The 15,075-nt window shown below is 39.3% G+C and overlaps 2 protein-coding genes across 3 annotated transcripts in view; both read left to right on the plus strand.

The window, feature by feature from the left end:
- The first annotated feature begins 184 nt into the window (after nt 1–184).
- On the plus strand, nt 185–2,725 carry dcps (decapping enzyme, scavenger). The gene is given in 7 exon segments (XM_018669973.2): nt 185–446; nt 795–945; nt 1,092–1,237; nt 1,322–1,435; nt 1,722–1,736; nt 1,738–1,833; nt 1,959–2,725. Coding segments are annotated over 7 exon segments (996 nt in total). The 5' UTR covers nt 185–239; the 3' UTR covers nt 2,226–2,725.
- A 1,510-nt stretch (nt 2,726–4,235) lies between these two features.
- Nucleotides 4,236–15,075, plus strand: part of zgc:66433 (uncharacterized protein LOC321250 homolog) — a 50,596-nt gene continuing 39,756 nt past the window's right edge. The window contains exon 1 of one of the 2 annotated variants that reach the window (XM_051072167.1): nt 4,236–4,399. In XM_051072167.1, coding sequence (XP_050928124.1) covers nt 4,335–4,399 — 65 coding nt within the window. In that variant the 5' untranslated portion in view covers nt 4,236–4,334. The remainder of the gene's footprint in view (nt 4,400–15,075) is intronic. The other variant, XM_051072168.1, reaches the window with a different exon arrangement.

Consider the following 15,075-nt stretch of genomic DNA (forward strand, 5'->3'; position numbering starts at 1 on the left):
TCAGGAAATGAGTGTTACTAAATGCTGTTTCAGTATCATGGGGAAACTAACTTGATTGAGAGGATATAGGTGTTGTTTTGTTTGTTGTTGAATAGACATTCGGATCCACACTCCTTACCAGTCGGTGGCGGTAATGCACCAATAAGAGGAAGAAGAAGAAGAAGAAGAGTCATAGTCATAGAGAGAAACATCTTTTCATACATAGACGATCTTCGGTCACACTAGCTGCAACCAGAAACATGGCAGAGACCACGACTAAATGTGTAACAGATAGCTCTGGAACTGATGAATTATCTCCTAAAGTCAAGAGGGCGAAACCCGACAATGAAAATGGTAGAGGAGAGGTTGGCCACGAATCTGAATCTGAGAATATTCTGTCTGGGTTTAAAACATCCACCGTCTTGAGTGACTCTGCCCGGGAGAAAAATATCTTTATCCATGGAAAGGTATGTTTGTTGTAAAGTTAGCTAACTTGACTTTGCTGTTAAAGGGTATTTAGTTAAGTCTAACCACAGTTAAGTAGTCCAGGGGAAGAGAAATGAGGAGAAGGAAATGTTTGTACTGTTACATTCATTCAAAGTGGTGTGAGTAGTTCTGTAGAAGAAATTTAGAATATCTTCTTCCGGTTTGATATTTCAAAATAAGAGTTGACATGCATAGCACTTCATGACTTAATACAAATGATAAAGACAATGGTAAAATTACAAGATGACAGTTGTGCATTTATTCCTTTATTTTGGAAATTCAAGTATCAGCCCAGGCAGAAGTGAAACACTTGAACATGTCATCTTCAGCTTGCTGATCAGGATGCTGTGGTCATCCTGGAGAAGACCCCCATCAGAGAAGACACTCTGGCTGAGATCTTCAGTGGCTCCAGGCTGAAGCTGGAGATGAGAAATGACATCTACTGCACATATCAGTTACAGGCACCCCCTCATCTCAATGGTATGGTCCCAAATAAATAAGCTGGCTGATGATTTTGTGAATCCAGCTGCAATTTCAGCTGGCTAGAGGATAGTTAGATGTATGTGTGTGTGTGTGTGTGTGTGTGTGTGTGTGTGTGTGTGTGTGTGTGTTGTTTGTTTTTTTAGAGATTAAGACCACAGTGGTGTGTCCAGCCACAGAGAAGCATGTAAAGAAATACCAGCGTCAGGAGAGTTCTCTGGTGGAGGAGACGGGGACGGATTATCAGTCCATCACTCTGCCCTACATTCAGAAGCAGAGTTTCAGTGTGCAGGTCAGTGTCCTGAAGTCACCCTCTCTGATACAGTGTCCACTTTTGAATGTTAACTGTGTTTCTGCTGCCACTTTCACCCTTCAGTGGGTATACAACATCCTGGAGAAGAAGGCAGAGGCTGAGAGGATCGTTTATGAAGATCCAGACCCAGAGGTTGGCTTTGTTCTCCTCCCTGACTTCAAATGGGACCAAAAACAGGTGAGAGACCAGGAACGTTCACCACAGTAGAAACCATTAACTGTATTGGAAGATTGTGCTGCAGCCATATGTCACTGCTGTTTGTTTTTGTTGTAACAAATCGTGATAAAATGCCATGTGGCAATATGTGACAGCTGCAAATCTGGCCATGTTAGAAGTATGATGCATGAGAAGTTTTAAACCTGATAAGCATTTACAGGGAGGATAAGCATTTACAGGGAGCCATCCTATTAGATTTTTAGGCCACTAGACTAAACAGTTCACAATATCTGCCTTCCTCCTGCAGGTAGATGATTTGTATCCTGATTGCCATAACACATCAGAGGGACATCAGGAGTCTGAGAGACCTGTCATCTGAGCATATACCACTGCTGCAGAACATCTTCCAGAAAGGAAAGGTGAGGTTACAGTTATCCCTGGGTTTGTCTGGGAGAGTCTTGTTGGAGAAATGTGATAGTTTCCATTGTAGAGAGCTGATGAACAATATAAAAAGATTGATACTCCCTGTTCCGTTGTGACTCAGGAGGCCATCCTGCAGCGCTACAACCTCCCAGCCAGTAAACTGAGAATCTACCTGCACTACCAGCCGTCCTACTACCACCTCCACGTCCACTTCACCAAGCTGGGTTACGAGGCTCCAGGCTGCGGTGTGGAGCGCGCCCACCTCCTCGCCGACGTCATCCAGAACCTCCAGTCTGACCCCGACTACTACAAAAACCGGACACTGTACTTCCCCCTGAGGGCAGACGATGGACTGCTCAGCAAGTTCAGGGAGGCAGGAAGACTGTGACTTACTAGATTTCCATCCAAACAGTGTGTTTTCTAGAATGTCAGACTGAATTTGTTTGACAAATGGTTGTTTCCTCTTCCAACAGCAACAATGTTAGCTGTATCCTCCTGTTGATACCTACTGTAGGTGTACAGTTTGTTGTTTAACTATGGATTTACATTTTTCTCTGTAAAAGAGATTTTTAAATTTATAATGTTCTTGAACACACAGTCTAATAGTTGGAGAATTTCAGAACTCTGCTGATTAATAATCTCCAACATTTTATGCATTTTATACATATGTGGAAAACATCATTTGTACATGTTTCAGTCTGATTCCCCACTGCTCTATAATCATTTTTTATTATTCCTGCTTTCATTATAAGGACAGGAGAGGACTGTAAGAGTAAATGTGACTTGAGTCAAATTGGTCTGTGTTTAATGTTGTTTTTTTGTTGATTTTCATTTGTTTACTTTGTTAACTGAATGTTGCTGAATTAAAGAGTAATCATTTTTTCTACACAGTCTGTTCATTTTGTCATTTGTTTGGAATATTTGAGATAGTACAGCATAGGACAAGATCATATCACTACACTGGCAAGTTGGAAGCACTGTTGACCTTTTATGTGCCAGTTTTCCAACACATCTCATGGTGGTGCAAATCTTATGATTTAAGGTGAGTTGCAAAATATTTTAAGGTACAGTAAGTGCACACATTTGACAACACTAGATGGCAGTGTTAATCCTAAAAGGTTCTTTTTCTTTTTTTTTACTGTGAAATTCTCTTAATGCGAAAACAAACATAAACTCCAGTTTCTGGTGATAAGCTGGGGTTTCTGTTTGTCTCCTCTCTTAACAAAAACAGAGCAGATGGTAGTTATGTGCCATAGTTTTGAAGGTCATGTAAACACAAGGCTATCATTATGTACAAAATAGTATTTAACCCAGGTCTGCTTACATACTTTTGGAGCTGAAACACCTTGTTTAGTTGGACTGATATCCAAAATGCCAGAGGTTCACAACTACACACTCCTCCTCCAATAAAGTTGTCAGTGTATTTTAAGAAACAAACACATTGTGATGGTCAGAGCTGCTTATTTTAGTAGTCCGGTTATTTAACTGTGGAGAAAGTGGGATGTTTTACAGTTTTTACGATGTTCAGACCTGATACATAATTAAAGTGTTTGTTTATAAAGTCATTTCTTGCACCGGACATCACTTTCTTATCTCATCTGCAGTCAGTTGGGCGGCGCTCTCCTTTGTGTTTATGTTGCATTCAGGTGTCCCTCGTATAACAGGACCCAAACTTGTGAGGGAATAAAATGATGATATTTATTCTTTAAGGATCATTATATCCAGGGAGAGTATCAAGAACCCTTTTGTGATCTGTTGAACCCTATCAAAGGTAAAACCTGTGCAGTAAAAACTGTCAGGAAAAGCACAAATATTTAAGATGAAAATGTTTTTGAGGAACTGAATCAGTGGGTCCTTAAACAGAATACTAATAGGATTAATGGATTATATGCTGATTGATTTTTTATTTTATTTTATTATTTTAATAACCACAGAGACTGTGGAGCCCTGAGTGTAGCCTTGTTTAGTGACAAAAACACAATTGTTGTATCACTGGAAACACTGGGTCGTAGTTAAAGTGTGATTGTTAGGTTTGTGACAGAGTTTGGCAAATAATAATCTAATAAAATGAAATATGTTGATGTTTATTTGCCTGTGGTATATCAGACCTATGATGTTCGTTAATGTTTATGTCTTTGTCTAAGTGGAATTTTAAGAAGTATACACAGGGCAAATTAAGCAAAAAAGTGAAAGCAAAAATATAAATTGGCAAAACAAAAAGATCAGACATAATCATAATGGCTAAATCTGATCAGATATTCTTATCCACAAAAGGTTATTTTAGGAATAGGGATCTAAAGTGTCCACCTGAATTTATTTATTTGTTTACTGTTTACAACGTTTTAAGCTAACATGAACCATCTTTAATAGCAAATGAGGCATCAAAGTGTCAGTATGAATTTATTCCGAGCCGCGCTTGAACGCAGCACGGTAAAGCAGCGGACGCCAAGGCAGGACTGAGACAAATAATCCAATCACTAGTCCACTACCAGGGCTGATGTCTTGGTTTCGGTCTCTGAGGGATGACTTCACTCTGAGGCCGTTTGAGTGTGAGCAGACACAGTAAGTTTCACCGCCGTGTTTGTTACTTGAGTTTTTACAAAACCAGCCGCACTTCATCTCTGTGAGAAATTAACTTTGGCTTTGTTGTGCGTGGAGATGAGTTATTGGCGCCGCCGAGGGGGGAATTATGATGTTTGTTTGGTGATCGATACGTGTGGTCGATACAGTGTTCCGCGATGCTTTGCTTTGGTTTGTGCATCGACTTGAAGCGGTTGAGGGATGAGAAGTGGTGTTTTTCTGTTTGGATCATTATCTGCTGGCAACATGATGAGGCGACGTAGGTGGGCGTCTTAGGCGTCCTTGAAGTTTTATTTTTAAAATCTCAGTGATATTCCAACTGAGACTCGATGTGAATTTTTTTAACTTTCTCAGATGTTGTGTTTTACATCAGTGTAAAACCTTGATTAAGATGAAGTCTGGGTTTAGGTCATCATCTGACAAAACTGTGCAGCAAAGTAATCAACTCTCTACTCTTAGACAAACTTTACTTTTTCCATTACATGATTCATTCAGTTTAGAGGTCACTAGTTATTATGTCAAGAGCTCACTGTTTGCAGATGTATTTCCTAATTCGTAAATACTTAAAAACTCAACTCTAATGGAAATTGTCCATCTTTCTTATTTTTTTTATTTTAGAATTAAATCTGATGTAATGTTCTGTCTCTCTGCACAGACAGCCATTTTCCACCATGCTGTAATGCTGTCAGATCTTTGCGCTCATACAGACACACTAACTCCCACTGTGAGTGTGTGTTATGAGTCCAGTGTTGGGTAGCGGCAGGTCAAGGACGGTCCAGATTAAACAGTTATCATTCACTGTGTGGGAACTGCTGTAATCCTCAGCACACACTGACTGATTCAGAATAGAGTTGTGTTGTCTGTCAGTGTGCGAGGATGAAACACTATTGATCTGTTGTTCTGATCCTCATTAGGACATACTGTGGAACAATGCAGACTTATGACTGCAGTGTTTCTTAGTGCTGTAAATGACAGTGAACCAAACAAAATGTCCACTTTAAAGCGTCTGCAACTCACATCAGTGATTATGTTAGACTTAGTCATTTGCAGGAAATCTAGTTAGCATTATTGCACTGGACAAGTATACATGACTTTAAGGGCATCAGTACTGGTAATGTGATTGAGAGGGTGGGTAAATGTGTGTGTGTGTGTGTGTGTGTGTGTGTGTGTGTGTGTGTGTGTGTGTGTGAGTGAGTGTGAGTGAGATCTGTCCAGTGTCACAGCCATGCTGATTAGAGGGCTGATCAGGTCATGTGTCACTGGGCCATTGAACAAACCCCTTAGAGGTTTTACAGACACGTCCTGTTCACTATTCCTCCCTGTGAGGAAATCCTATCACGATGATCTGCTGATAAATAATTAGACAATAAGGTGCGTGTCTGCTGCGTCCTGCTCGGTGTGTGCTGAACTGAAGCCTGAGTGAAAGTCTTGTCTTGCCATCGATTGTCCTGGGGGAGTCACTGAGGCGATCACATGCTGATTTGCTTTTCTTTGTTTCAGCTGCCATCATGTACATTTAAGTCTGGTAAAAACAAGTTGGTGTCAATTTTATTATGCTCCAGTGTTTTTGAAGATGGACCCATACTAGGAACTAAACATCAGGCATATCTCAGCATCCACTGCTTTCATTATCATTCATTCTTTTTAAAACCGGTCTCTTGTGAGTCCCCAAAATGTGGAGGTGCAGTACTAAATTGCTAGAGGACTCCGTTTTAATAGGTTGACATGCTAAATGGAGCTTTTATACTTGGCGGATTCAACTTCACGACCCAGAAGTCTTGTAAAGTGGTGATTTACAAGACTTGAATTGATCAGAGCCACCGTAAAACACTGGAGATTGCATCAAAACAGGAAACGCACACTTGACTTTGTCCATCGTGAGGGCGTTTGTTGATGTGGAAGGTAGACTGAGATTATATTTGCAGGTTGGAAGTGTATTGTGCCCATTCCTTTAGTTTTCCTTTAGAATAGAGGTTATGAGGAAGTTGTATTTTTGATTTTAAGTCCAAATTTCTGTGGATTGAATATTCAGTCAGTATCAATACTGACTGCTGGATTTTACTTTACAAAAGTTTTAGTTTGTTACTTCCTGTGTGTGGAAGAATTACCACCAGTATTCCAGCTTCTCCCTCTCTCTAAATTGAGCATTTTTATTGAGAATTGTGGCTGCAACATTAATGCAGAGCGTTTCTGAGTATTTGCAGTGTTGCGTTCACTCCATCTGTGGTCAGAGGTTTGGAACAAAATGCTTATGAACAGTTGAACATTGCAGTAGCTTGTTTATTTATGAACTTTACTTCCTGAAGACATAACCCAGATAATCCTTTCTCACCAATTTAGCTCTGGTTCTTGAACCGGTTCCATTCAGGATTCTTGGAACCTTGGTGCTATCCAGCATTTCCACCAGTTTTCAGCAGAACCACTGTAATCAAGTATGTGTCATTAAATGAGTGTCTTGCACAACAGTGGATTGCAGTGATTTCCAGCAAGCATTTGTTCTGTTATTATGGATTTTTGTCAGGAGACCACTGCACGCTCCTTTTACCGGACAATTTCCCAAATGTTCTCTCTTATACTGCCTTCTCCATTCTCTTTTTCCAAGCTGTAGAATATGACGCCCCCTGATGTCATCATGGTTTGCAGTTGAAAACCTGATTTCTTTTGTTCCAGCTGGTAACTGAATTTTCTGGTAGTAAACCAATTTATTTTTGGCTGAAATCCTCCAAATGAGTCAAATTCAGGCACATGAACCGAAACGAAACCCAAGGGATAAGAGAGGACTTCATTAAATCAGGTAAATCACCCTGGAGGACAGTAGAGAAGAATCAGTTTGTCTTGATCCCTAGGTTATTAGGTTGTTGTCATCCAGTTAAACTCTTTGAGTCAACTGCTCGTTTGCCTCCTGTTGCTTCAAAACACACACACACATACACACACAATAGGTGTGTGAATGAGCAAGTCAAAGATAGCTGCTTTGTTTTTATTGACCCATAAACCTCAGCTGGGACCTGAGATGGAGAGAAAGAAGAGCCATTTTCAGCTTTTTGGAGGAGTGTGTACAATCTCACTGACACAGACACACACACACTTACACCACCCAATGCGGCAGGCTTAGGGCAGGAGTATGATTACAGGGCTATTTACATTACAACATAGAATGACAGAAAAAGGGGCGAGAGATTGGCAAAAAGAGAGAGAGAAGATGGTTTCCAGATGTGAGGTGGAATTCAGAGCTACAGAGCGACTCCACTCCTCCCCCTCCTCTGCACAGAGACGGAGAGATCTAGATCAGCCTGTGCATGTTGTAATGAAGAGAATAAGATGGAGAGAAACTACAAAACAGGAGATGGACAAGGTATTCTACAGCAGGGGAGAGTGAGAAGAACTGGAGCCAGCAGAGGGAAGAGTGGGGATGAGGAAGGGGAAAAAGAGAATATAGAAAGAGGAGAAGAGGGAAGAAAAGCCGGGCCTCTTGTTGACGACGAGTCCAGAAATCTGAATTGTATTTCAGCTCAGCAGAGGCTGTTCTAGTGCTGGTGAGCAACAAATCCACCAAAATTAAACACTTTGCAGAAAAATACCATGCTTTAGTCCTCAAATATTTGTAGCTGTCTAATTTTCATGAGGGTCTTATCTGAGGTTGTTCCTGGTGTGTTCATATACAGTACATCTATCACACAGTCCCGGCAAAATCAAATGAATTGTCCAAAACAAACTGAACGAGTTATAAACCACTCACACTGACAAAGCCCTTGCTTTTTTAAACACTTTTTTTAAACAAAAAATGCTGAAAAACAGCAATTAGCCATCATCTTAGAGGTCCAAGTGATATCCTCAGATGTCCTGTTAGAAGACAAAAGGGTAAAGATATTTACAATGATATAAAACAGACAAAAGCAGCAATTCCTCACATTTAAGATGAAACCTGCGTATATTTTTGGCATTTTTGGTTGTTCAAGTGACTTAACCAGTTGATTGTTTAAAATTGTTGCAAAATTGTGTTATATCATTTTTTCAAAATAGTTTTTTTATGAAATACAGTATTTACTTTCAATATATCAAAAAGTTTACATGAAATATATACGTAGATATATATGTAGATTACAGATTATAATACAAAAGTTTAAAAATGTAACTTTTACAATGTGAAGCGAGTGCATTAACTTGAGTTCAGATTTTCATATGACTTTCGTTGCGAGTTGTTTATTTTGATGTCACCTGATACTTTTAATAAGTTAACGCTAATAATCAAAGTGATGATAGCTATTGAGTATTTTTTGCATTTTTGACTAATACTGGCTTTTATAGCCGTAATTATTATTGCTGATCCTTTTTAGCCTATTGAGGAATTAAACCAGATAAGACATTAGAAAATCTGTAGCTCAAAGTATTTGTCCGACACTTGGATGAAAAGATCCCCAAAAGGTACCCACACCACCAGGCGCATGGCCAAGAAGTCACGGTCAATGACTCGAATTAGCTGAGGTGCTGCCTAGCAGACAGCTAGGGGCTAGATAGCTCAGAGCAGCTAGCCAACTCTGCTGGAACCCAGACGTCACTCAAAGCAGTCATGCCCCCATTTATGCATAACTTAACATAGCATTAATACAATTTAAACGGTTAAGTTATAAAAAAAATTCACCCTTCGTACAATTGTCATGGCGGGAAAAATTAGCTATAGAGATCAAAACCGTTTTTGTACCAGAATGTAAACATGTTTGTTTATGCTGTAGTTGGCTGTTTTAATGTCTTTGGGGATTGCCTCACTTTTGGAACCAGCCTCAAGCGGCCATTCGAGGAATTGCAGTTTTTGGCACTTCCTGGTTGGCTTCATTTTTCAGCCCTGGAGGTTGCTGCTTGGTTGAATGCAGTATTTACAAAGTAATTATAATAATTTATATTAATAATTTATCACTAAAAAGTAATAAGAAATAATAGTTTCTGTTTATACACTGATGTTAAGTTTTCAAAAGTTAGAGTAATATGAACAGATTACAGATTATCGGCGCCAATATTCGGCATTTTGACGCACATCGGCATTGGCCTTTTTTTTTTTTTTTTTTTTAATCCGACGGCTGATAAGAGATCAATTTAAAACTGGGTTATTTTGGCTCTGATGCAGCCGCACCTCTCTGTCTGCAGTCACTACTGTTTCCAGCATTGTCCCACCCATAGCACCATCTGATTGGTTACATGCAGAGCCACGGCACGGGTAACAGCCAATCAGCAGTGAAAGCTTATTTAACTTTGTTTTATTTACTTTATAAAACTTCAGAAAGCTATTTATTTATTTAAAATTTCAGTTAACTTTAAAAGAGATGCTGCTGACCCTGGGAACTCCCTGCACTTTTTGTTTTTGTTTGAACAAAGATAAGTGAAAGATAAAATAACATTTCAGTTATACTGAAATTTTGGAAAACTTTATATACTGTAGAAAACTTTAGGGAGCTATTTATTAAGTTTTCATTTAACTTTATATGGCATGCTGCTGAGCCTGGGAGCTCCCTGCACTTTTTGTTAGAATTTTAAAACAAAGACTTTAACATGTTGCAAATCTGAAAAGCTATTTAATAAACATACGCTTAAAGGTATTTAAATGAAGTTAAGTGTTGGGAGTTTGTATTATTCAATATTTTGATGCCAGTATTTTCACTTTTACTGCAAATGAATATCGGCTCTAAATATTGGTTATCGGCCTCCTTGACTACTAATAATCGGTACCGGTATCGGCCCTGAAAAAAACATATCGGTCTATCTCTAGTACAGATATCTAATCAGCCACAGTAATCGGAAACACCTGTGTAAACTTTACAACATTTAAGTCATCTTATTAAGTTGTGTTTTAAGGTGATGCTTGTAATTTAATTTTGAATATTGTGTTTGGATTTTTATTTATCATCATTTTTAAGTCACATAACTAATTGATGGCCAATATAGTAAGAAACCAGAAACAACTTCAGAAACCATTTTAGATGGGGGCAGGCTAGTCCAAAATGTTTGGGGAATAAATCATGAAAGACTGTATAAAAGCAGAGTTTTGCGACTCAATTCTCCCTCTCTCTCTCTCTCAGCGGGTCCAGACTTGGGCCTGTTTCAGGAAATACCAACATCCCCCTTTTTTTCCTCAAAGTAAAACTGCCTGACATTCCTCTTGTTTCTATAAACAGAAAGCTGTATGATTGATCCATGCATATACACACACACAATCATGTACATATACACACACTATGGAGAATTGTACCATGTGCTTGGATCCATTTTGTCATGTCAGCGCTGAGAAACTGATGTTTTTTGAAAAACAACTGCCGATTTTTGGGAGGTAAAAGCAGTGAGCGGCCAGGTGTTTCATACACTGAAAGAGGTCATAAATCTCCCTCCACAGCAGTGTATTTAGACTCCTTTTTGACACGTTTAATTTTACATCTCCATACAGCATTTGCTTTTACCTAGCACAAATCCTTGTTCCTTTAGACAGTCGTGATGTCATTCAGAAAGTTTTACAAAAATTACAACCCAGTGGCTAAACAGTAAACAATATAAAGAGCAATAATTGATTATGTTTATAACTGTAGGTGTTCTGTCAACATGTATACAGGTGTCTCTTTTATAACATTGATGGTGTGTGGGGAAAATGGTTTTTGGGCTGGAAGGGTTTTATCACCGCAGTACTGCTTGAAAAAAAAAACTGTCTGCAAGGCTTAGCAGTAGCTCCATATCCAGGTCTTATTGACACCTTTAGTGTTTGCTAACTAAATAACTTTTTTGTGGGCAGAGCTGAGCTGGAGGTGAAATGTCTCCCTTCACATGGTAGCTAACACTAGCAAGCAAGTTTTCTTAGCTTGTTTTTTAGCAATGGCTGAAGAGAACGTAAGTTTATCTGATTATCTACATTCACTCACTCTCCACGACCCCAAGCGTTACTTCAGATAAGATTAACCAGTAGGAGAAAACTGACCGACCCGCACATGCTAATTCAATGGATGGACAATCTGACCAGTTTACCTGTGGTGAATAGTCAGACATTAACCCTTGTATTTTATTTGTTTCTCCCACCTTACTTTGGTGTTCCTGGTCAAATTTGACCTGTATGGTTTAACTGCTCTTAGATTAACACAAAAAACATGATTCAAACATAATCAAATAATAATCAAAACAGAATCCAAATTCACAGAACATCAGAAAATCAACATAAATAGTGATCTCTGTGTGTGCGCGCACATACACCATCACTAAGATCAGCATTGGTATGCTAGGTTTGAGAAATTTCTCTGCGCAAGCACACACACACACACACACACACACACACTGCCTGTTAGAGAAGTCCTACCACATGGCATTGCCAGTAAACCATCAGGAGGGACCCTCTCAGGCTGAGGTAGTGTTGACAGAGGATTTCCACCATTTTAATGTAGGTGTTAATCAGTGTCTCCACCAATACATCCAGTACTGCCTTGGCTTTGCTTGAGGTTAATACCAGGAACCAGGATTCTGGTATATTCCATCCTAAATCTCTCCATCTTTTCTCCAGCAGGATGTCAGACACTCAGGAAATTGAACAAGTCAGCCACATTCACTCTCATGCTGATATTTATGTTTCTGTGTGCAGCCATGTGGTAGAGTGCAAGACTGCAAACTGTCCAAATGATAAGAAAATACTGCCATAAACAGTGCATTGTGCACAGAGTTTACACTAGACTTTTTGTGATGGCCAATTTGTGTGTTAATATTCAGGAATTCTGGTCATATAGAAGAACTAGTGGTCATATGCTTTAAATAGCCATATAACAGCCTAAATTTAAACAATAAAGCACAAATGTTACAAACCAACAAATGTAATCTAATGCTCAACTGAACTCCATGAAGGATGTCAGAGTCATGCTAAATGTGAAAAGCTGAGCCAAGTTATGTGACCAAACACTGGGTGAATCCAACAGCGGAGGTAAAAGCAAACTTTTGGATAATTTATGTTTTCCTGTAAAACTAGATGACTCTATCTATAACCATTTTTAAGCCTGCGTGTTGTGGGTGCAAATAATTAAATCTTGGGAAAATGTGCAGTATTCAACAGTTGTGTCACTCACGCTGTGAAGAGCTGCTGCAGTGAAAAAAAAAATGTCCACATCAAAACGTTAACTCTGATTTTGCGACACCACGATAAACGATAGAGACGTTTTTATTTCGTCATCCAATATATATCATCATATTGCACTGCCCTAGAGTAATACATATTCATTAGTTTAACAGACTGACGTAGGACTGAGAGTCAAAATTATGAGATAATATGAATATTTTGAAAACAAAAAAGCTCCAAAATCAAAGAAATGTAAGACACATTGAGTCTGGTTCCTCTTACATAAAGTTAGGTTAAACCAATTAGACAGGTTAAGTTGGTGTTCAGCTGCCAATTTGACTTTGATGTGATGCTCTCACCATTTCAATATACATGCGGAAAACTGGTGTAGAATCATACTGGAGCACAGTATGATATAGAGTGGTACAGGAACGAATCCTAAAACATCAAAGCAAGTTAGCATTTCAGCACTACTGGTTTCCCCATCCCAAAGTCAATGGGTTTCTTGAATGGGCTTTTTGGTTAAATGCCTGAAATAAGGTCTGTGGTTATACAAACTCAAGACATTTTCACACTTAATTTTATGCCATAAGATTAGGGCTGGGTATTGTTCAAAAATTTTTGATACCGGTACTGATACTTATACCTTGACTTCAATAACAGTTCCTTAACGATACTTTTTTTGATACCAATTTTATAAAATCACTTCCAACAAAGAAAATTACATTACATGTTATGGTACAAATCTTGAGTTTTAAATCTTTAAATCTTCGTGCAGTTGAACACGGAGCAACTTTCTGCTCGTAAAATGATTCTAGATGCTTCATCAAATTGGCCACGTCAGCAACGATGTTCTTTTTGCAAATATTGCATCACGCACTATTGGCATCAATCTTGCTAAAATGGTCGCATTTTTTTAACCACTTTAACACATACACTGTGGTTTACAACACAGATACACGTGAACCCTGTCTGGGCGTAACCACATAGGTATTTTTCCTGCATGCTACTTTGTTACAGCCAATCACCAGCAGCAATATCAGATCTTGATCATGTGGAGGATTCGTCACAGTATACCCACTACAACAAAATAGACTACACCACTTGATCCACTCTTATTGTTAATAACTATGTTTTTGCCTTTTCAAAATGTCAGTAGGGACTAATTGCTTGGCCGGCTGTACCTGCTTTTAATGTCATCACTTCATTGAAGATAATGAATAGTATTTCTCTGAATACCTTTTAATAAAAAATGTCTTTGATTGAAAAAAGAATTTAAAAAAATATTGCACACAGACTCCCGAATCACTTGTTAAATTTGAGTCAAAATAAAGGCTTGTGAGATTTAACTTTTTTTTTTTTTTTTTTTTTTTTTTTAATTGACAATTTCAGTAGATATAATTTTGTGGGGGGAAACCGGAGAACCCGGAGAAAACCCACAGAGAAATGGGGAGAACATGCAAATTCACAGAAAGAAGAAGCTGCTAAACCAGCAACTTATTCATTCAGTTAGGATGCAGTCCTCCCATATAAGGGAGAAGATGGGGAGTGGACAGTTGGGGGAGATGAATGGGGGCTGGGAGGTTAGGGAAGGTAAGGGGAGGGAGAGGGAGGAAGGAGGTCATTTTAAAAACTCAATTTAGTCTGTTTCAGTGATGAAAATTTTTGCCTGATTTTTGCCTGCAGACTTGCTGTGCGTGAGGGGGGAATGACTTGATTTGTCTTTAGGCTTAGAAATTGTTTTGGTCTTGGGAGATGGATCTGATTTCTGTCCAGCCTTTACGGTGGGCTTGGGAACCTGGGTGTAAACCTTTTTATTTTCAGAGTCCAGCTTAGAGACTTGCACCCGAAACTTTCCAGAGATTGGTGGGAGAGGGATATGACTTGATAAGCCTCCAGGCTTACCTTGGATCTTTTTGGTCATTACTGTTTTTTCATCAGACTTAAATCCAGCCTTTTTGGTGGCAGTGGTAGCCTGGGTAGAAACTTTTTTATTGTCCGAGTCCAGCTGGGAGACTTGCACCCGAGACATTCTAGAGATGGGTGGGAGAGGGGCGCGATTTGAAAAGCCTCCATCCTTACCATGGATCTTTTTGGTCATCGGTGTTTTCTCGTCAGACTTTAACCCAGCCTTTTTGGTGACTGTGGAGGTCTGGGTGTGAACTTTTTTATTGTCAGAATCCAGCTGGGACACTTTCACCTGAGATTTTGTGGTAACGGGTGTTACGTCTGTTTTCTTCTCAGACTTCAGCACAGCCTCATCTGTGAAGGTGAGAGCCTGGCTTTCATCTGATCTAGCTTCAGACTTCAGCTGTGAGTTTGTTGAAATGGGTGAGAGGCAGGTGGGACAGCACAACGAAGCTGGTTGGGGCAGGGTGCCAACTGATTTGTCCTCAGCTGGCAGCTCAGCTCCATGTTTTCTCAAGACCTCCATCAAATCCATGTTCTTTCTTTTCTCACTGAAATACATCTTTTTGATGGCTGCTATCTTGTCAACCAGTTTCTCTTTCTCACCCTTGTACTCTTCATTTTTTTGTTGGAACATGCCAAGCTGACCTTTCAATGCCTTGGTCTCTTTATTTAGCTC

Source organism: Lates calcarifer, linkage group LG8 (assembly GCF_001640805.2).
Source record: "Lates calcarifer isolate ASB-BC8 linkage group LG8, TLL_Latcal_v3, whole genome shotgun sequence".
Lineage (NCBI taxonomy): Eukaryota > Metazoa > Chordata > Actinopteri > Centropomidae > Lates > Lates calcarifer.